Source organism: Lissotriton helveticus, chromosome 5_1, assembly GCF_964261635.1.
Source record: "Lissotriton helveticus chromosome 5_1, aLisHel1.1, whole genome shotgun sequence".
In the NCBI taxonomy this organism is placed as follows: domain Eukaryota; kingdom Metazoa; phylum Chordata; class Amphibia; order Caudata; family Salamandridae; genus Lissotriton; species Lissotriton helveticus.
Genome location: NC_136065.1, coordinates 1,587,030,789 through 1,587,053,107, shown reverse-complemented (window position 1 = coordinate 1,587,053,107; position 22,319 = coordinate 1,587,030,789). Strand labels below are relative to the sequence as shown.

General features: G+C 44.3%; 1 protein-coding gene across 5 annotated transcripts in view; it reads right to left on the bottom strand.

Annotated features, from left to right (window-relative positions):
* Positions 1-22,319, bottom strand: part of ATXN7L2 (ataxin 7 like 2) — a 54,207-nt gene that overhangs the window by 22,775 nt on the left and 9,113 nt on the right. For 2 of the 5 annotated variants that reach the window (XM_078644760.1, XM_078644764.1), the window contains exons 2-7: positions 20,003-20,068; positions 18,840-18,944; positions 18,401-18,593; positions 17,650-18,023; positions 15,215-15,300; positions 11,908-12,350 (exon numbers count right to left, since the gene is read on the bottom strand). In XM_078644760.1, the coding sequence (XP_078500886.1) occupies positions 11,908-12,350; positions 15,215-15,300; positions 17,650-18,023; positions 18,401-18,593; positions 18,840-18,944; positions 20,003-20,068 (1,267 nt within the window). Of the gene's footprint in view, positions 1-11,907; positions 12,351-15,214; positions 15,301-17,649; positions 18,027-18,400; positions 18,594-18,839; positions 18,945-20,002; positions 20,069-22,319 lie in introns of all 5 variants that reach the window. The other 3 variants (XM_078644759.1, XM_078644762.1, XM_078644761.1) reach the window with 2 other exon arrangements.

Sequence of the window (22,319 nt, the reverse complement as noted above, 5' to 3'; positions counted from 1 at the left end):
TGTAGTCTGAGAGCGTAGTGTGTATGGCTGTAGATTCACATGCTCTGCATACTCATGTCACCTAATATTGGGCCCAGAATTCAGAACATTTCTTTTTTTTTGTTCAACAGGTGTTTGATTCACAAAATCTGTTATGACTTCCCCCTTGGTCCACACTGCACCAGGACAAAGACGGACCTCAAATTGGTTTCTGCTCAGCGGGAAAGATCAGTGGAGTGCAGCATCAAAGACAAACATAGCGTGAACTGTGATCTGAAGAACCTAATGAAATGGAAAACATCTGATCATCACTGGCTTCTGACGAGGAAGGTAGCACATATGAATCTACAGCACTAAACGTAGCAAACAGATGGATGCAAGTAGCACGTATGACTTTAGATACACATCCACTGAAAAGACTATAAACCTACATTTCCAAGTGGTGGGTAGATGATGCAGATGTTTAAACAAGGTTCTTAAAATAATATAGCTAAGTAAAGTCTACTGACAGGCTTGAAAGTCCACACACTAGTGCTCAGTAAACGTGCGGTGCTGACCAAGTTTCAGATTTACAGATGTCAGTCTTTAGAAAACCATAGTGCCATTGTTTTAAGTATGGAACGCGCTTTTGGGGGCACAGGCTGTGGGCTGATCTTTTGCATAGCAGGTTTGAGAGCTTTTAGCAATCCACCTACCAATGCCAGCTTAAACTTTGGTGTCCCATGTGAGGCATAGCAAAAGCTACAAGCAGTTGCTTTGTTTTGTGTACAGACTTGGTAGTGTCAGCTCAGTATGAGTGCCCTTTTGACATCTAATGTCAGTCAGAATTCTTTATTTCAATCTAAATTATACAATAAAAAGACAATGCATCACTCATCATAAAACATTATAAAAAAAACATTATCAAAACTTCGAGAATAAAATACAATCAGTTAATTCACACATTTGCAGCTAATAATCTAATGTATATAATACCCTCTCCACGAGTGTGGGGGGAAAACAGCAGTTTCAAAGCATGGCTGATGTGAAAAGGGGAGACCTCTTTGGGTAGGAATTTGAAGTTCGATCTAAGGACTACCCTATTCTTATGGACTTCGATAAAGGGTTCCTCTATAGTAAATCCCAGTAAAACATGCAATCGAAATGAAGCAATGGTAATTAAAAAGACCACCTTCCAGAACAAGAACATTATGTCACAGGAACAGAGTGTTTCAAAAGGTAGACCCTTAATGTGTGTCAAGTTCCAAACTGGCCTTTCTCAGAGATGTGACTTGTGAGGCCCTTCATGAAGGGTTTTTAAATAAGCTGAATGCTCTTTGTTTTGCATACATGCTGTTACTGCAGCTAAATGTAAAAGGATGAAGTCTATGTAAACTCTGCTCTCTGCAAATGTAGGAGGTAGAAGATAATGTCTTGCAGATACTTTAAGGGGGGGTCTGTGCGCTTGTTGATGCAGTAGGGGACAAACTGTTTTCACTTGGCTGCATAACAGGCGTTTGTGATGGATTTATGTGCCTTGGACAGGATTTAATCCGGAAGCTTGAGGCAACCAAACTCTAAAGCCTCACGTGCCAGATCACTAGACTGAGTTGTCTTATGTCTAGGTGCCTCAGCTGATCTTGAAACTGAGTTAAAAGATCAGCCCAAGTAGCACTTGTGGACTCTGTTTTGCTTCGAACAAGCTTGAAGAAAGCTTCAAGTGATAGATGGATAGCTCAGAGCAGTACGTAGCGGACATGACGTCATTGATATTTGGACTTCCTGACACCCTCAACAGTCATGTTATCGAGGTGAACGCCCCACCCCATAAGTGAGGTGTTTATATTAATGGAGACCTATGGGAGGGAGCTAAAAAAAAAACTGGCTGTTGCTATTCAACCATATGAGAGTGCTCCAAATTTTGGGGTGAGAAAATGGGACTCAACAAAAAGGCCTAGTTGTGACTAACACAGAAAACTTTTATTATATTCTTAGTTCACTGGGTCTCAACTACACCTCCTAGGTAAGGCTATGCTTATATTATTTCAGTCATACCCCCCATGATTGTACATTTATTTCAAATAAAACATTCAACCACAAACATGTCCCCATACTCCTAAGGATTAAGGATGATACTAGCACACTAGTCATGCGAAATGTGAACAAATGTGTGGTGGGTAAGAAATTGCCTCACATAAGCAACCACCACAGAGCTGCTGGTAGGTACTCACCAGTGTGCTCACTTTTGTCATCATCGGCACTTCAAAAAAATTAAAAAAGTGGCCTAACTCAAATAAATGTGAGAATGAGAAAGGTGTAACAAAAAATGGTGCCAACTACCATCTCTACCCCGTAATGTGTAACAAAGAGTCGCCTGAACTCCCCATTAAAATAGGTTGTGAACACCTATCATATGTATTTAATATTTGTCTAGTGTTCACACCTAGTTAAAAATACGGCAGGTTTAGACCATTTTAAGCTGAACAGCTGACATGTTCAATTGCCTTACGGTTTTGTGGCAATTTCATCAGGGAACGGGGATGCATCTCCACCTCAATATACTGGACCGAGTGGCTGCCAGGTGGACGCCTGCATACCAGCAACTCACCAGGGATCGCCTTCCCCTCATACAACTTTAAACGCCAGAAAGACGCCGGGACCGGGCGTATAAGCTTCAGTACTAGAGTAGGTAGTAGTTGATACCCAGTGAACATGGAGTGTTGGGACATGTTTGTGGTTGAATATTTTATTTGAAATAAATGTACACACATTTGTACGACTGAAATAATATAAGCATAGACTTACCAGGAGGTGTAGTTGATACCCAGTGAACTAAGAATATAAAAGTTGTGTGTTAGTCGCAATCAGGCCTTTTTGTTGAGTAACTGTGCGAGTGGAGGGTGGCTTGGTTTTTGTGTCCTCCTGATGCTCCTGGTTTAAGAGGTAAGAAAATGGGACTGTTACAGTGCCCTCCCACCCCACACTTTTTGACTGGCTTTTGATGCAGATTTGACTGCAGAGTATTAGGTACCTGCTGTCCAGGTTCCCAGTAGCAGTGTTCTTTCCCTAAAAACATGTACAAATACTGGTAGTTCTGCCACCCCTAAGTCCTTAGTAAGTGGTACCCTAGGTAGCTAGGGCCTGAAGGCTGAAGAAGGTGTCCTGGTAGAGGGTCCCCTGGGACCTTGCTAGGACCATGCCACTGTCCCTGTAGCTGGCATGCACCTGTGAGGTGAAATAATGACCAAGTCGACATGGCACACTGCCTGCATCATGCCAGCTAGCACTGCCTAAGATATGGGTAAAGTGACCCGTCTAGCAGGCCTTACCTGTCGTAAGGCAGGGTGCACTATATCCCAGGTGATGGACTTATCTGCATGAACAGATATGCCTTATACAGTATTAGGGTCTATTCCCTAGTATTTTAAGTGCCAGGGAAGCCATAGAGAGTACATGGGATGGGAACCTGACAACTCTAGTTCCACAGCACCATGATGGCTTCACTGAACCCAGGAAGTGTTTGGAACCAAACAGCTCCTTGTAATAAATCCACACCGATGCCAGTATGAGATTTATTAAAACATGTACTCAGAGGGCACGGCACCTCAGAGTTGCACCCTGAAAACCTACTAACCTTGGTGTGGGCACTGACTGGCTTTAGGCAGCCTGCCACGCACAGGCATGATGCTGGACTCCTGGGTCGAGAGCCTCTGCTCTCTGGGGCCAGAAACAATGCATATCCTGGGCAGAGGTGTCAAATCATGGGCCAATGCTCGAAGGGGAAGCTTCAAAGGCCTGTTGCCTTCGTAAATACGACCCCCAGCCTGCTGCTAGCAGCAGATGGCAGCCCCAGGTTCACAATCCCCACTTTGAGCGGGAAAACCGGCGGGTAAAGTTAGAAAGACTCGGAGGTATGCCCACCTTTGCCAACTCCACCCCTCTAGTGGAGGAGGTGAAGTTAGGTACACTTTTTAGTCCCCTCCACCTTGAAGATGTGGGGACCCCTCCAATCAGGGCCAGGTCTATGCCCCCTCCCACAAGAGGGAGGCTCAAAAGTGGGTGGAGTCACCCCAGGTAAGGTGCCTATTGGCCCTACCTACTCCTCCTCTTACCACCCCCCCCTCCCCCTTAAATTTAGTACTTGGGAGGCTCCCACTGAAAGAAAACCAGATCTGCGATGACCTAAGGAGAAACAAGACACCCTGCAGCTGAAGCCAGAAGACAACTGCCTTGCCCCAGCCCTACCGGCCGGTCTCCTGCTTTGAGGCCCCTGCGATTTGTCTTGCATGAGCGACCTCAGAGACCCCTAGAGGCCTTTGCTTTCCAAAAAAAGACTCCAATCTCTCGTGGACTAAGGACCTGTCCAGAAGAAACAGAGTACAAAGACTGCGGATCCAGGCGGATCCACGGTCCCTGCCCACCCTGGCCACGATGCCTACTGCCTAAGTCTGAGTGGCTCACCTGTGCATTGAAGTCTCTCTGGCCATCCAGAACTCGTGTCCAGCATTGGCTGATCTCTTGCTCTCCACAAGGGCATCTTCAGTGTGAATCTAGAGGCTCCCCCGACCGCGACCGGCTCCAGTAACAAGACACCCCTGGACCCGAAATCCCTTCGCATTGGTGAGCTGAACCGATCGTGCCCCTACGATCCCCTACATCTCAACTCAACTGTGCGGTCGGTCTTCCTCTTGCATGCTGTGTTTCCACGCCTGCAGCGTCTTTACTGACAGGAAGATCCTCACTGAAAAGCATTGGGTGCCAGATGTTGAATTTGCACCCAGCACCAGACCACCCCTGTACCACTGATGGTGTATATGTGGTGCTGCTTTGTGGTGCCCCCCCCCCATGCTTGTGCTAACCTCCAAAGCTAGGCCCCTGCAACTGATTTACTTACCTGCAAGCAGTGTGGTTCCAGGCACCCCCTGTCTCCATTGGAATGGTTTGGGTCGAACTCCAATTTTGACCTCTTAACCCGGCTGCCCCTGTGCCGCTGGTGGGGAAGATTTGGAACTTACCTGACCCTTGCTGACTTTTGGCTCCGAAGACTGAGATTGTAAGTTAAATACTTACCTATTTTACTGCAATATTGTTTTCCCTATAAGATAACATTGAAATGTGTGAAAACGTTTCCAAGTGTCTATTGTTCAAAGTGAAAAGTATTTTTAATTAAAAAAAACGTACTTACCTGATTACGAAGACCTTGGTCTGGATCTCCTTCTTGAGTTGTGTGTCCATTATTGATCACTGTTGTGCAATAAATTTCTTACACTCCTCTGTGTTAGGCCAAAGGCCAAAGGCCAGTGGAGTGGTGTGGCTCACTGGTTAGAGGCAGCAGACGCTCGGGACCAGGGTTCTATCCCAGACGCGGCAGGGTCGTGGACCAGGGTCAACGGACTCGATAATTCTCACCTCGGTGCCTACTCTAACCAGGGATCACACTCGGCAACTCTGGGCATTAGCTTGCCTCATCTCCACAACGGCCCCCCACATACGCCGGGGATGCCTGGTTTCACCTTGGAGAAAACCAGTAGGGACCATCTCACAGGGAAAGCCAGGACGGGTTCCCCAGCGGTCTACAGCGCAGAGATACTCCTTCGGGAGTCGATTCTAGCGCTTTAGAAACCCACAATTAATTAATTAAGGCTGCTCTCCCACACTATCACTAATAGAGCACTTTGGGTTTTACATTAAAACCCTGTACACTTTTGGGGAATGCCACGACTGTGCACGGTATTACCACCTAGTGATAATATATTCAGAGCCAGCTTCCTACATTTGACCTTTCACAACACGAGATTCTCCTAATGACACTCCATCGCATGGCACTCTTGCTATAGACACATGTGCAGTCTGTCGTGTGGCACTGTTATGATACATGAAGCCATCATCTCCATCTGAATTAAGGCACAGGCACCCTGAATGACACCCCCTCTCCCATACCCTCTGCAGCCACCACAACCAAATGTCTTGGAGTACTGTGTCCCCTGGAAGGACTGCTGCTGAGATTTGTAGCCATGTCTCTGGTTATATTGTGTTTTGGCAGCTCCTCTCGTCTTCAGCGTATGAGAAGCAGGCCTGGGTGCCAACATCTGAAGGGCACCCTCTGATTTGGCTGTTTCCATGTTAATCTTCCACTAACATCTGATTGAAGTGTGGGTCGAAAAGATGCTACTCATCAAAGGGAACCTAAGTGTGGTTGCACTTCTGGCCAAAAGTGAAAAATTCAAAGCCAAGCTTGACTTGAGAAAATTATACTGTTACTCACCTGAGAGGCAGTGTCTGGAGCATCCAATGGGGATCTTACATCTGTGTTGGAAATGACCTTGCCCGTGGCTACCAATTTCTGTCCACTTTTTTCTGTGGGCCTCAGGGAGATGGTCAATGAGCTCCTTCATTTCCTTCCAATGGTGGTTGTCAAATTAGAAAAGCAAAACAACGGAGTTGGTGATGCAGGATTGTAGAGGTGGCCAGAGCCATAAGCTTTCCAGCTGCATCAATCAGCTTTCTCTTCCATTTGGGGGGACTGGGAGTAGCATCTCCTGTCTGTTGCCTGTGCTGAGGCATGCTTCCTCACCGAGTGAACAATGAGAGAGTCAGGTGGACCTTGCCCACATAGGTCTCCCAGATCAAGTGCTGGCTAGAAAATCATCTCCACCCATGGAGTAATCACGAAGCCTTTACAGGTTCTTTAAAGTTCTCAGTGGCAGTTTTCAGCAAAGCCTTAAGCATAGTGAGATACTACACTGGCCTCTCTTTTGGAGAACGTTTCTATGAGGGAGTCATCCTCCTCCTGGACAATCTTAACATTGTGCTGGTGTACTGCCTTCTGGTAGGCAATAGTATCATCTAGATGGGAAGCCTTAGCGGAGTAAGGGTCTAGGTGCGCGGGTCATCAGGAAGGGAATATGGGGAGTCAGGTTGGGAGGGTGTGCAAGGGCATAGCAGGGGTGCGGAAGGACTATTAGAGGCAGGGAGTCATGATGAATGGCAGGATAGATGGCTCAAAGGAGACCTCTTCCTCAAATACAAGTTTCCTTTTCTTGGGCACCCAGAAAGCTGTGTGGGGGTGCTCGTGTGAAGGGGACTGGTGAGGATCTTCCCCGAGGAGGAGTGAATGTAGACCCTCTCCAAGCAGTTTTCATGTGGCGGACCTGGACGCAAAGGTCTATGCCTCTTGAGGTTGAGCTCTGGAAACAATGCCCCACTACCTCAGTAGAAGTGATCTGCCTCTTGACGCTGTCACAGGGGCAAGGGAGTAGGATGGGCTTGTTGACTTGGAGCCTTGGTGTGATCCTGAGGATTTCAGGACTGGACACTCTGCTTCCCCAGACTCAAATTCTGAGGCCTCAGAGGGCAACACCTCCCCATCTGAGCTCTGCCCTACATGAGCAGCTGAAAGGCCCAATAGGGCCTGTTTTTCTCCTGCTGAAGATGTCCTACTGCTCAAAGAGGTCCTAGCTTTTGGGTGACTGTTGACTGTTGGCACTGCACCTTGTAATGCACCCAGGGCTGCGCTCTTCCGTACCAAAGGGTCTTCTTGCACTGTAATACCTTATTGCACTGGAGATCTTGTTGTGGTTGAGGGGCAAGAACAGGCTACAGGTAAGCAGAGGTGGTTAATGAGCAAGGGTATGTGCGAAACTATCCTGGGAGAGGTGTAGCGCAGCAGCCAGAGCAGCTGATACTATAGTGCAGGGGCTTGCGGTTCGATCCCTGGCAGCAGCTCAGCTCAGCACAATGTGACTCTAGGCCATAGCTCACTGAATCCCCCCGAAGGTTGATATGTTGTCACTGTACAAATATGTAATATATTATTTTATCCTGTGGATTTTAGTTGTGGCACGGCTTGAGGATTGGTGCAACCCCTTCATTGAGATGATGCTTTTCATGCTGAATGACTTGAAAGGCTCCTGAAAGTGTACTGGGGTGGTGGGCTAGAGTTCATGATGTCCAAATAGTCTTCGATGCAGTGGACGTTCAGGAATTGACACTGTGGACCGGGTTTGAGTCGCGGCAATGACGCTGAACGTTTTGTGATTCTGGGCAAATCACTTAAATCTCCCCGTGCCTAACAAAAATCAATGTGTCCTCATGTAACGCAACTGGTGCTATATAAAGCGCTCTGATACCAGATACCTTCGGGTCAAGTTCGCGCTATATAAAACTCGGTTTAAAAAAAAAAAAAAAAAAAAAGGGCGCCCAATGTTGCACCTAGGGCAGAACTGGAAAGATATTTGTTCCATAACACCACACCCGGCCAGACTCTGAAATACTACATGATGTTATTTGACGCCCCTTCAATACAGGCGATAGGTGTGGATCTTGAGTTGCGGTCCTCAGCAGCGGCTGTCAATGAGAAGTCGTTGCACCTGCCACCAGAGATGTCAGCAAATGTTTCTTGGTGACTGGAGCTGAAGTTTAATTGTCTGGCCCCAAAGTTCCCACCGATAGAATCAGTCCTGGAACTGACACTAATGCCCGTACCCCAAAGCAGAAGAAAACAAACAATCTAAAGGAGAGTCTTTGCCCTGGTGCATTGTGGACCGACAGCGGAGTCACAACAGGTCTTGTGACTTGGAAACAACTTTGAAGAAAATCAATTTGCAAACATCTGGACCAAGAGTAGGTGGCAGGAATATGCATGTATGTGTAGAATGAATATATATATATATATACATACATACATACATACACATATACATATATACACACATATATGCACACACATATATATATATATATATATATATATATATACACACACACACATGTTAAGTCAGTCCGTAACCTGGGTGTGACATTTGATTGTAATCTCACTTTGGAGGCGCATGTGACGAAAGTGTAGGTTGTTGCCTGGCTATTATCAGTACTTTACGGAAGATTTTTACTGTTATTCCCCCCTTGGCGCGCTCACTGATAGCTCGGACTACTGTACTTAGCAGAGTTGATTACTGCAATGCCCTGCTCCTTGAGTCACCAAAGTTTCTTCTTGCTAGGATGCAGAGGCTACAGTCAACTGCAGCTAAATTAGTACTAGGATGGTCCAGAAGGTCCTCCGCCTCATTGGCGGAGTTGCACTGGCTCCCTGTGAAACAAAGAATCCAGTTTATATCACTCTGCTTAGTTTTTAAGGCCTTGCATGGAATGGGTCCCACCTCTTTTCAAAACAAATTTGAGTGGTATGTTCCTGTTCGAACATTATGCTCATCTGGGACAAAACTGATAAAAATCCCCAGATTTAAAAAAGTTAGAGCAGGTGGTAAATCCTTTGGGGTCGCTGCTGCAAAGCACTGGAACACCTTACCTCTTGAGCGGAGTCAAATCAGTGACCTCCTGCTTTTTAGAAGGAATTTTAAAACATGGCTATTTCCCAAGATCTAGGGGTTGGCTTCAGTAGGATCTTAAAGGAGGCATGTTACGTCAAGCCACTATTAGCGCCAGGATGCCTGTCAGGTGACAGTGCGCTCTAGAAATGATATAAATAAATAAATAAAAAGGCAACAAACAAAATAGTACAAGTTGACTGCAGCAGACTAGTAACATCAAAACGACCCTGAAGGAATTGAGTCACGAAGAGCCAGCCCCATCTGCCTGCCTTCTCTAACCAACTAAAGTGAGAGGATAGAAAAGCCTGCTGAGCACTGTTTTACTTTCCACAAGAGTCTCAATGTTGTGTTTAGCTAGAACTACATATCACAGACATAAATACAGACAACAATTACAATAACTCAGGGTATAAACCAACTGCCTGCCACGTCTTCCCTAAAATTATTTGTTCTCCATTAGCGCTACTATTTCCAAGTTGGATCGGTGAGAAAAATGCCCTCCTTGTACTTTGTGTGGCAAATTTTTACCAGCAACAAAAAGATCTACTGGTTTTTAATCTTAAAAACAGCTTTGAAGAAACTAGTTTCAAACCTCTTAAACCCCCCCCCCCCCCCCCCCCCCCCCACCGACAGGCCTCTTTTTGAGAGGGGGGGGGAATAGATCTCATAGGGACCCAGCAGAGCCCAAAAAGATTTTTTCTTTTAAATAAATTGGTCTGGAGTAGCGCTGGAAATTTTTTCAAAAATCATGAAGCGTGGTTTCTCGTGCTTCTGTAATGTTGAGTCCCGAGGGCATGTCCAATATATGTAGGAGGAGGAGGGTGCATGGGACCCCCCTCCCCCCCTTCTAGGTGCCCTGAAGCCCAGGGGCCCGCCACCTCCCTGGGGGATTGCAAATGTATGCAGGGTTGTCTGCTCAGCAACCCCATGCCATGGGGACCACCACCTCCCCAGGGATAAAATGTTGCATTATTGCAGGGGAAAGGGGAGGGCGCGCACCCCCTCACCCCCAGGTAACGCCACCTCCCCAGGGCTAAAATGAAATTAATTACAGGGGACCATGGGGCACCCCAGAGGACAACCACCTTTCAGGGGATGTGCCCTGAAATGGAGGGAGGGCCCTCCTGGAAGCATGGGTGGCCTTGGAGACCACCAACCCCCAGGGCTGGGTCCTGCTACATCCTGGGGTGCCCACTCCTGTGTCATAGCAGTTTGCTATAGCGTGGTGGGAGCTTTATTACTCCTGCCAACCCATAGCAAACTGTGCTCCGCTTATAGCAAGCGAGAGCACAGAAAATGCTCTCGCTTGCTAGAACGGAACACAACTGCTTTGACAGAGAGGGAGCTACATGTTAGCTGCTCCCTCTCTGTCAAACCAATACCGGCTCCTGCAGGAGGCAGGAAGCCGGCAGGTACCGCAGGGGCTTACAGGATAACCCGTGGTGCCCAACAGAGTGGGTGCCCTGGGTAGGACCAGAGCATCCAAAATTGATGCCAGGCCCGGGTAATGGGGTCCCTGGGATCAAAATCGGCCTGGGGAGGGGGAGCAGATTAAAAATATCCCCACTCACACGCCCCCATACCACTCGTATGCCCACTCACACACCCACACAACGACTCACATACCCATTCACAGATCCATACCAGTGGTCACACATCCACTCACTCATCCATAGAGCCACTCACTCTTACAGCCACTCACACAAGCTTTCACTCACCTAAACAGCTACTCATACAGTCACTCACCCATACAGCCACTTAGACAACCACTCACTCACCCATATAAGCACTCAGTTACACACCAACACAATACCCAGTCACACATTCATACAAGCACTCACATCTGCTCATTTACCCATACAGCCATTCACACAAACATCCACTCTCCAATAGAGCCACTCACATACCAACTTACTTAACCAAACACTCACTCAAATAGCCACATTTCCTACCCATACAGCAGCTACACATCCACTTACCAAGCCATAGAGCCACACAGACAGCAACACACTCACCTATATATTCACTGGCACACCCACCTACTCACTCGCTCACCAATACAGCCACTCACAAAGAAACTCACACACAGAGTCATCACTCATTCATAAAGTCATTCAGACATCCACTCACTCACTCAGCCATAGTCACTACACACCTAATTACCCACCCATAGAGCCATTCACTCACCAATATGGCCACTCACAGCAACTCACTCACCCACACAGCCACTTATAAACACTGTATTTGAGAAGGTAATCAAATACTCCTTAAAACAAACTGAATAAGGGCATTGTAAAATCATGTTAGTGTTGCAGGACCTTATAAGACATGCAGTTGCTGGTATAGTTCAATTCTATAGTTTTCAATTTCTTGATATACTGCAACATCTCGATTACATATATTTGGTTTCTGGCTTTGTACTGAATGGTATTTGGCATAAATAAAAAATATTTTGTGTGGTGGCATCTAAATTACCAATACATCTTCAGTGTTCATTGAAGATACTAGCAGGTTTGAGGCAGTATTCCCATGACAGTGGAGATGCATTTTATCACAAAGTGTAGATTCAAAGCATTACATCACCATCACATCAGAGCAAAGCACCATTGCAGGGCTTCCTTACCTGGGAAGTGAACACTGGGGTGGCTTTCCTCCACAGGGAGAAGAGCTGGGAGGTTTTACTTTACATGGGGAAAGAGTAGATAGTTTTCCTCGGCAGGTGGGGGCGGTGCCGGTTTTCCCACGACTTGTTGGTGTGGAGAGTAGTTTTCCTTTACTGGGGGGAGTGATGGGTGGTTTTCCTCTACTAGGGGGTGTGGTTGGTGGTTTTCCTCTGCTAGGGGGTGTGGTTGGTGGCTTCACTCGGCTGGGAGAGGGGTTGAGCAAGCTGGACGAAACGGGTGACAGAAGTGAAGACTCCTGGTGGTCAGAGCCCAGCTCCTTCGGCACAGGACTCTTCTCCTTGGGTGACTCCCGATTCTTAGCAGTGGCCTTCAGTTCTGCCACAAGCACATCAAAATCCTTAGCCCGGCCCTGGACCTCGCGCCTCTGATGCACTGAATGGATCTGCATTTAGAGTACAAGACGTCTAATGAAAAATCTAACCAGTGCTGCAGGAAACACATCAGACCAAACGGCAATAGTGGCACGGGTATAGCATTATATATGGGTATATATATGTTACAAAATACACAGAAAATAATTACATTACACACTGACAAAAGCGTGAAATGAAAGGCAGTCTCACATCATCTAAATATACTACCAGAAGCACAAAACAGAAGGAATTGCAAAAGACACTGAAGGAAATGCATGTTTCATGTGGTCCATTCTGTAACACAGGAAAATAACCTTTTGCCAAAAGGAATTACAAGACGTACAATAAGATACTAGCAAGATTTTTCAAGCTGATAGAAGTGCATGTATTCAAAGAGACCGAGAAATTACATCCCACAAAAATGTAACAGTATAAGACAAGAGAAACAGCCAATGAGTAAAGGGAAGGGTTACTCTTGAAATAAAGTCCTGGTAGGCAGTCCATGACCAATCAGCAGTAAGTGGTGCAGTTGTGATCACTAACTGATGCATGTAACATACTTACCTATAGTTTTTAGGATTGTCAGAGGAAGAACTTGGCCTCTCCAAAACACCAAAAGCTGCACACAGAGTGAGTGATGGTGTGAATCTTCCAATTAAAAAGTAATTTAGGACATTTTGAGAAGAAGTCTGCTCACCCTATCTTTATTTCTTTCCTCAACTCCTTTAGGAATCACTGATGGACACCAATTGGTTATCCTTCTACCGCCCTTGTTAATCATTCTGGGCTACCTGGGACTTCAAGCCATGCTGGCCCACTTCTAGCAGTTGATATCACTCAAGGCTTAGTCGTTGTGACACTCTTTCTTTCTCTTTACACCATCCTCCGGACATTTTGAGAAGAAGTCTGCTCACCCTATCTTTATTTCTTTCCTCAACTCCTTTAGGAATCACTGATGGACACCAATTGGTTTTCCTTCTACCGCCCTTGTTAATCATTCTGGGCTACCTGGGACTTCAACCATGCTGGCCCACTGCTAGCAGTTGATATCACTCAAGGCTTAGTCGTTGTGACACTCTTTCTCTTTACACCATCCTCTTGACATCTTCTGCCATGGTTCTTACCATCTATAGGATGACACCCAAATATTTCTTTCCTTCCCAACTACCTCACCTGTTAGTCCAATAAGTGGGATGTCCCTGTCTCACAGATATTCAGCACTGGATGGCACTATTATCACTGAAGCTTTCCTTCCTTTACAGCAACTGTGAATCAAATTCCTCCCAGTATTACCTCTCACCCTGCACCCTCTACCACCTTACCTCTACCCCCTGTAGGAAATCTTCAATGTTCTCTTCGTTTCTAAACGACCCAACCAATACTGTAGTTGCCTTTCTTCTTCTATCATGAATAAAAAGGAGTTTGCGGGCTTAGTAATGTTCTTTTTCTAAACCTTTGACTTCTCATAAAAACGATATGTATGTTGCATCCAAATCAAAGTGGCGTGTCTCACTGTAGGGGGTTTTTCCTCACTAGAAGCAATTGTTGAATGCACAAACGGTTTGCTTGCTATGCGGAGTGAGAATTACTGTTTGACAATATCCTGTCACTTTTCAACCTAAACAAGGCATCTGAAGTTAAAATTGTTTAGTGGTAAGCTAAAAATGTAGTGATTACTGTTCCACATGACAAGGTTAAACCCAATGTCCAGGAGTGGACTATTGAGACCATTCTTAGTCGAAGAGTATCCTTTATGTTTGTTGATATGTCTCTGTTCTCTCAAAGCACCCCATAGGTCATGGGTATTTTTCAGGGAATGATAAACCTATGTCTGTCCTAAGGGATGATACATGCCATGTCACAATATGTCCCTAGGAGTGAAAGAATCATTTTCCCACATAAACAAGACCTACTTGGATGAATCACCAAGTTCTTAAATCAGTTTAATCTCACAAACATGCGGGCAGTCAAAGTGTACCACAACTCTATGAGATGTTTGCCGGTAATCTGGTGATTGTTCCTCCATCCTATCATGCCATTGTAATGCTTCATCTTTACAACTCCTTACACAGTTTAGTTTAACCCGAACTGAACATATGTAAAACCTCACTGATAAGACTGCACATAACAAAAGCACTGAATAATTGTCCTGTGCTACGTAAAGTAGATTATTATTACATGGGGTTTGTGGGTTTCCCAAACGTAGAGCAAGGGCATATATTTTGCCATGAGAATACTTCCCCCCTCTTCCACATTCACAGGATCCTCAAAAAACTAATATCAGTAAATAAATTAACAAGCCTTTTTCAAATTACCAACCCTGATCTTTAAACTTATTCATGGCTTAACACTCTTTTTTTTAGAACATTCACCATTATGCTACAATCAGTAACCTGCAATTTGACAACCAGAATCTTGTGATATCACCAAACCAAACTGTACTCCATCAAGGTTCAGGTCCATCCACCTACTTTTCCCTCTCTTAGAAGCTTTCTTTCTCCCATTATCAGGGCAAACCCTCCATCCAGGAATTCAAATCTGCCCTAAAGAAACAGCTCTTGCACTTGAGGGCGGATTCTGACCTCACAGCCATCACACCCTGTAAATATGATTTTTTTTTTATTAGTGTGCACGTGTGTGTGTGTGTGTGTGCCTAGTTTTGAGAAATGTATTTCAAGAGCGAAGTTATTTGGTATTCTTTTATGTATGCAAATGTATTAAAGGTGCTTATATTCGCACACAACACGTAGAAATCCCATTGTATACTCTACACCGGGTTTTTGCTAAATACCCACACACTATAGATGCTCCGCATTCTATTGCAACTGTTCTACTGTAAACAATTTCAAAAAGATATGCTGTTAAAAACAGTAGGAGTAAAAGCCAGCCTTACCTTGCAAGTTAGTAAACGGGTACAAATTTTTTTGGTTTCAGGGTTTTGAACTCCACACTGTCTGTTCAGATCACACTCTTTCCCTGCTATGAAAGGAAGGAAAAATTACACATCCACTGGAGGGACACTAGAACGCCTGCAAAAGAGGGCTGCATAAGATTTAACACATCTGGAGATGTTAATAGTAGAGCAGGGATTTGTAGAGACCCAAAGCATAAGAAGTATAGAAATATAGCACAGGTCTGGGAGGTCTAACAATGGTATTTCTGTGACAAAGAAAAACAGAACCAAAAGCACAGAGTGGGTTTTTAACGAGTGCAGTAAGTACATCGTATTCAGACTTTTCTCCCAGAAACTTGCAAACAGGTTTGATAAATGTACACCTATGTCTACCTCAGAACTTCCAACCCCTGTGCAGACAGGGGTTTACTTTGGACAGACTCAAATGCATTGGCGCACTTGTAATTAGGCCCTTTGAATTAGGCCTAATTTGCCCCTGTAATTAGGCCACAGAATGATTTGTCACGGTTCAAATAATACCAACACCAGCACTCGTCCAATGAAAAAGAACAAAGTATTTTCTACAACCTAGGAAACAAGGGCACCGAGACAAAAAAAACTCATCTCGAGAAATAGGCAGATACTCAGTTTCAATTGGTTTGTATGACATGCTTTTCTCCTAGTGTTCTTGGAAACCAAGCTTAAAGACAACTTCTTATATCCTGCTACATGAAACCATACACACTATCTCCCAACCCACAAACAAATAAGCAAAAGCAGAGAATCAGGTATGTTTCAATACCTGATCTACTAAGAAGTTGTAAGATGCATGGATATAGTTACCAGCACTTCCCTCTCTTTCAGACTTCGTGACACTATGAGCTCTAGGTAACTTTTGGGCAGAAGAGATGCATGACTACACCAGCTGGTAAGCCAATCTTTCAATTGCCTACTTTAGCTCACCCACTACCTACAGACCTAATCCACCCAAATCCTCATATTAGGATTGTTTAACCTAGGGATATATGTTCAAACACACAATGGATACCTACTGTAATAAAAAATAAATGTAGTGGTCAGAGAATCAAAACGAAAAAAAAGAAACAACTGTATGCCTCAAGCACTTTTCAAAATACCCACATCTTTAAGCACAATATGTAAACTTGCAAGTGTTTTCCCTACTAAAATTAGAGACAAAATCACAAATACCACTGCTCTCAAAAACCTCTCTCTCTCTCAATCAGTTTCTTCACCTTTACCAAACATTCACAAAATCTAGAATTACGTTAATCAGACAACCATTATTACCTCCCTTCTCAAAAGGGCATGGTCTCTCCGACCTCCTCTAAACTCCACCCAAAAAAAATAACTTACTGAAAAACCAACAATTTCGTTTCACACAGTGTATGGAAACAGATGGACCAGCAATTGACCACGGAATTGAATTTGGTATGGATTCTATTGCCTGTAGCATCTGCCTTCAAGTCTACAGCAGCCTCTTAACAGCATGGAGATCACAGACATTCCATGACTGAATCGCACCATTACTAAACACCCAGATGAGACTAGATCAACCAATCCAACCTAGGGGGCTAACTTCATACAAAGTAGCTAGCAAATGCAGAGTCCCCAAGCCTCAGCCTATATGCATTCTCAACCGAGCACAATGCAGTGTCAAGACCCAAGATTTCTTGTGTATTCAGGCTACAACGAAACTCAAAAATGGAAGGGTGACAGTGAAACTACTGCTCTTGCTTCTATGTAACCACAGCAAAACTAACGCCCCAGCCGCAATGAACCACACAAAGAGCAAACAATAGCTGGCAATGCTAAAAGACCGATTCCTTTCACATAGCCCCCCTGTAATAGATAGCAACCATTTGACAGGTCAGAAAATAAGCTAGTCCAGATCAGACACACCACTATTGCTTCAAAAATAAATCATCAAGTCACCATCATTAAGAAAACATGATTGTTTGCAATACTTTAAATACTGACAATGAAAGAAATGAAGAAACTCAAACTGGCCAGCATGCCATACATCTGCAGACTGAACGCAAGACACCCTTCAAATTTGTGTACGTAATTCAAAGTACTCCATGATTCAAGAGAACTCAAGGGACACAATTATACCTAGTTGGCACATGTGAACAGCTTGCAAAAACAGACTCCAAAACCAGTAGCGTACATTCTCTCCCTATAAGTGCTTCTATCTGCAGTTAAAGCCACTGTCACCAGATTTGTTTAGACCCACGTTACAGTAGCAAATTAACCCATCACTAAAATATGTTTGAAAAAAGTAGGTCTGGATTTAAAAACTATAGTGAGATATTTATGAAAAGTCTAGATTTCTGCATTCTATGTTTGGTTTTCACAAGTAAGTAGCCCTCAGAAAGGAATCTCTATTAATTAAGAAAGCTACATCAGGCACTTACGTGAAATCTTCTTGTTGGGCTTCAATAGATTTTTTACTCCATTTGCTTCCTTTTGGTCTTTTTCCTGTGGTACTGGGGAAGCTTCAATTTTTTTACTTGAGAGGTCCAGAGCAGGGCTAGTGTTAATAGATAGCTTGGATGTTGGTGGTATCTCTGAAAGAACTTCAACAGCTGCTTTGGGCAGCACTGTAGGTTCTTTTGGTGATGGTGTTGGAGTAAGCTTTATGGGGTTGGTCATCTTAATGGGTGGCGTCTCCTTGGAACATGGTGGTGGAGCTATGGTGGCAGCAGGTTTGGGATGTACTTTAAAACCTTGTCCATCAGTCTTCGGGATGCTGGGGATCTTTTCCAAGTTCACAACCGGCATTAGTAAGCTACTAGGAAGGCGAGAGAGAAAAGAAACATGACGTGGCCAGTAGGACAAAGGAATAAAGAAAAGAAAAAACAGTGAAGAGTGGAAAAGTTCTCCACAAGGACTGAAGAAGTAAGGGGAAAGCATGTTAACAGAAAAGAAGAGGTAAAAGCTAATTTTAGAAGGAGCATCAGGGTGTCAGTTGAAACAAGATTAACATACAGGTAAATTTAGAAATGCAAGCTGGCCAAAAAATACCGAAAGGCAGGTCTACAGTTACAAGGACGATTTTTCCTCTCTCCCCACTTTCTGTAACAGGGTCCAATTTTCCTTCCAGTTTAACAGACCACTTCAACCCCCCCATAGTACTATCAAATTATTCCATTCCTCACAACCCACCAAATGTTGTCTTTCGACACGCTTTCCGACTTCTCCTGCTGATGGCTCCGAATACGTGAACTTTGAGACTTATCCCGGGAGGACTTTGTTGCTCCACAGGCACCGGGTTGCCCATTCACAGCGTGGTGCTTCTGGGAACGTGGAGAAGTGAGTGTGCGTCCATAGAGCTTGCTTAGTGAGCCATGGCGTCTCTCTGGAGAGGCAGAGAATCTTGGTCAATGGCCAAATCTAGCAGACAGTGTTAAACTCTTAATTGGAACAAAAATATCAAAAATCTTGTGCACACTCGAGACATTCCCATATACACATATAACTTTACACAGATGCATTTATTCTTTTCACAGCTGCATATAAATCTAGGAAATGTCTAGCAAGAAGATAACAATAAGACATGAATATTGACTTCCCAAATCCCCATCCCACGTGCTGGACATCTTACCGCAATGCTTCTGAAAGGCTTGAGGTTTCACTACTTGGCCACAGTGGTTACAGACCACCAGATAGAAATCATCATGTGCTGGGCAGTGACCAAAGATGGACATGTCTACAAACATTAAGAGAAAAGCAGAAGATTGGACAGTGCATTACTGCGAGGGGAGGCCATCCAAAATGGTCTAAACAGTACGGTGACCACCTTCCTCAAGGTCATTACGGACCATCCAAAATTATCTGAACATTCCTGTGACCACCTCCCTTAAGGTCATTACGGACACTGTTTCTAGGCCTGGACTTTTGCGTGAGAATCTAATTCATTTTGGGTGTTGATTTTGTTTTGCTTCCAATGAATTGATTAGGCCAACACAAAAAATCTAGGATTTATAGGTGGACACTTTGGAACTGCAGACAGGGTTCATAATGACATGTAATGCAGTGGTCACCCAGCTACAACGTTCTGTATGCATTCTCCACCAAAGGGTCCCTAACACACTACTCAGCTAACAAACTCTAACAATGAACAAGAGCTACCCTCCAATAAAAGCCACCACACTGCTCATTTCATTCTCCAATGCAAATCAGCCGTCCCATTTACTGCACCTGGCAAGCACAAGAGCAGAAATCAATCAACATGTGTGTGCAATAGCAGAAGCAGATTACACCATGTACAGGTCTTGCAAAGGCAATGAAAGGAGGGACAGTCAGAACCCACAAAAATCCCTCCAAGTCAAATTCAAAGGAGGACAAAAGCATTCAAGACAGGCTCCTTATCCAATAGAGATTCACACTGATCCAACCTCCAAAGCAGGGAGGGCCAAAGCAAACAAAGCAACATTTGCGTCCAAACTATGGAAAGGAAAAGATTATTAACAGTAGACAGAGGCACCTAAGCCAGACTCCTTAGCTTTAGGCCACAAAAGAAAGGCACAAGACATGTGCACAGAATATAAATGCAGATGAGTCGGGAAAAATAAACACTTGTCCAGCTAGTAAGGCACCAACCAGCAAACACAACCTATGCTTGCAACTGCTCAATGGCATGTTCTGAAAATGCCCTCAGTGGGTCTTAGCCTCAACTACCGAGCATACAAAGACTCTTAACGTCAGCAGAAGCAACACATTTTGCAAAAGCTGAAAAGATGGATGGTGATCAGGAGGCCATCTTACCTTCTTTGATCAGGGTCATGGCATCCACCTTCTTGCCATTCTTCCCGCACTCCTCCAGATCAGAACCTGTAACAGTGTATCCCATTATTACCAACTTCGCTATGCCATTACTTTACCTCAATATATGCAATACGTCTTTATGGATGACTCTTCTGCTCCCTCCCCCACCACAAACTATGGCACTTTCAATTAAGTAATGACTCAACTCCTCCAACCATTGCACACTCGTATCATATGAACATCTCCCCAATTTTTATGATGTGCTCATTGCTGTCTGGAAATCCCCATCCGAGCATCGAAACACATGACATGTGATCCCCTCATTCAAGGATGAATTTCTAACTCATGGAATGGGTCTTCTCACATTTGGCTTTAACCTCCTCCTCTGTTCTATCATTCTCACCTTAGGAACATCACACAACATGTGATCTCAAAGAGGGTCATATTATGTGTTTCCCAAGTCTCATTTTAACTGAGGTACCACACAAGGAGAGTCTTATTTTTTACCAAAGAATGTTCACCCCGGACTACATCATGTGACTCACTTCGCATCAGAACAAGCCACATCAGATGATACCACAATCAACAAATTCCCTACATTGTTTCAGGCATGGTGACAATAACATGGGAATATATCCAACACCTAAACAGCTTTTGCAACTGAATATTCTTCCGATGCTTACTAAAATTTAGATCATCATCATACCTGCTTCCTCCTTCTTGCAACTACAGCCCCTGCAAACATAAAACCCTCAACTTCTCACACACAAGAAATTCAACCTATACATTCTCCAATCCTCAATAAAACCCTAATGAATGCCATGCCAATGTGTACCACCTCTCTTAACAACCCTTCCAAATATCACTGCATTACATTAAATCTCGTCCTTCACAACATGCTCACCAAATTTACACCATCTTAGCACCCCCTCCCACTCTCCATACATGCATAACAACCCAACCTGGGCAACCTTACCTGCTCAACAACCACAAATCATCCCACCAGAACCTGTACTTCGCTATCCATCACAACTGCTTCCTCCTGTCAACCACTTTCCCTATATTCTACTTTCCACACCATCGTTCAGAGCACTCATAATATACCCAATCCTAACTAGTACCATCAGATTTCTCTCACAGGTTATAGTGCGCATTACAAATACACACAACACAATACTTCTCTCACAACATCCTAAATATGTCCAAATAGATTGTACCACCTCACCATCATCCCTCTTTGGTCCTCATTTTAAAATCTCGCTCATTAAGGATTCATTATAGTTTACAGTGAAATCAGGAAGCAGGATAGAATAAGAGAAGAAACTTCCTGAAAGCCACAAAGAAGGTATGACTTATGATACATATAGAATTATAGATGGGCAACAGTGACCAAAGGGGATGTTTTTTCACCAAATGTTTCTGAGTGACATCAAACAAACAAAAGAGAAACTGATTTAGTCTATGGCGTCACTCAAAGCCTCGAGGTGAAAAACATCCTATTTATTCACCATTACCCATCTGTAATTTTATTGTATGACCCACAAGACTGGCCTCCTGCCACCCACCTCCACCTCCCTCTGTGACTTCCTGCTCTCTTCCCCTATTCTCTTTGGCCTGCCAGTGCTGTACTGACAATCTCTGTAAGATCTCGGTCAGAGCAGCTGGAAGTCATTTATGACATAGCAACAGTGGGTAACAGCCTTTGTTAGCCTGTGTTATGCCATAGCAGTGGATTACCAGATTTAGAATATGGCATTCATCCTGCTTGGGCTCGGTTATAGCCATGTATAACATATAGAACTTTAGATGGATAACTGAGCTATGGGTATTTTTTTTCACTAACGGGTTCTGAGTGACATCAAATAGTCACTCAAAACCACAAGTTGAAAAACAACCCGTAACTCGGCTATAATTTTATGTTATATGCCCCCCCCCCCAACTATCTTCCCCTGCTCATAACAGCTAGGGTGAGAATAAAGGAGTAATGGGGAAGCCATACATAATATGGCCTCACCTGTCCGATCAAAATGTGAAAAAAATACTTTATTTACCATCATTAACCAACCCCAACAATGATCCAGGACTTCTTTACCCCCTCCTGTAGTTGTGCTTTCAGTCAAAGTAGGCAAGCCGCGCTCTCGGACTCTCAGAGAGCCCCGTCAGTTTTGCCTGGAAGGCCTTCATGACTTAAAAACAGTGGGTAACCAGTTTTGTTATCAACTATGGCTACATCATAGCAGTGAATTGCCACATTTCGAATCTGGTATAAGCGATAGGCTTTTGTGGAAGCCATGCATAAGAAAGACTAGGTTTTAAG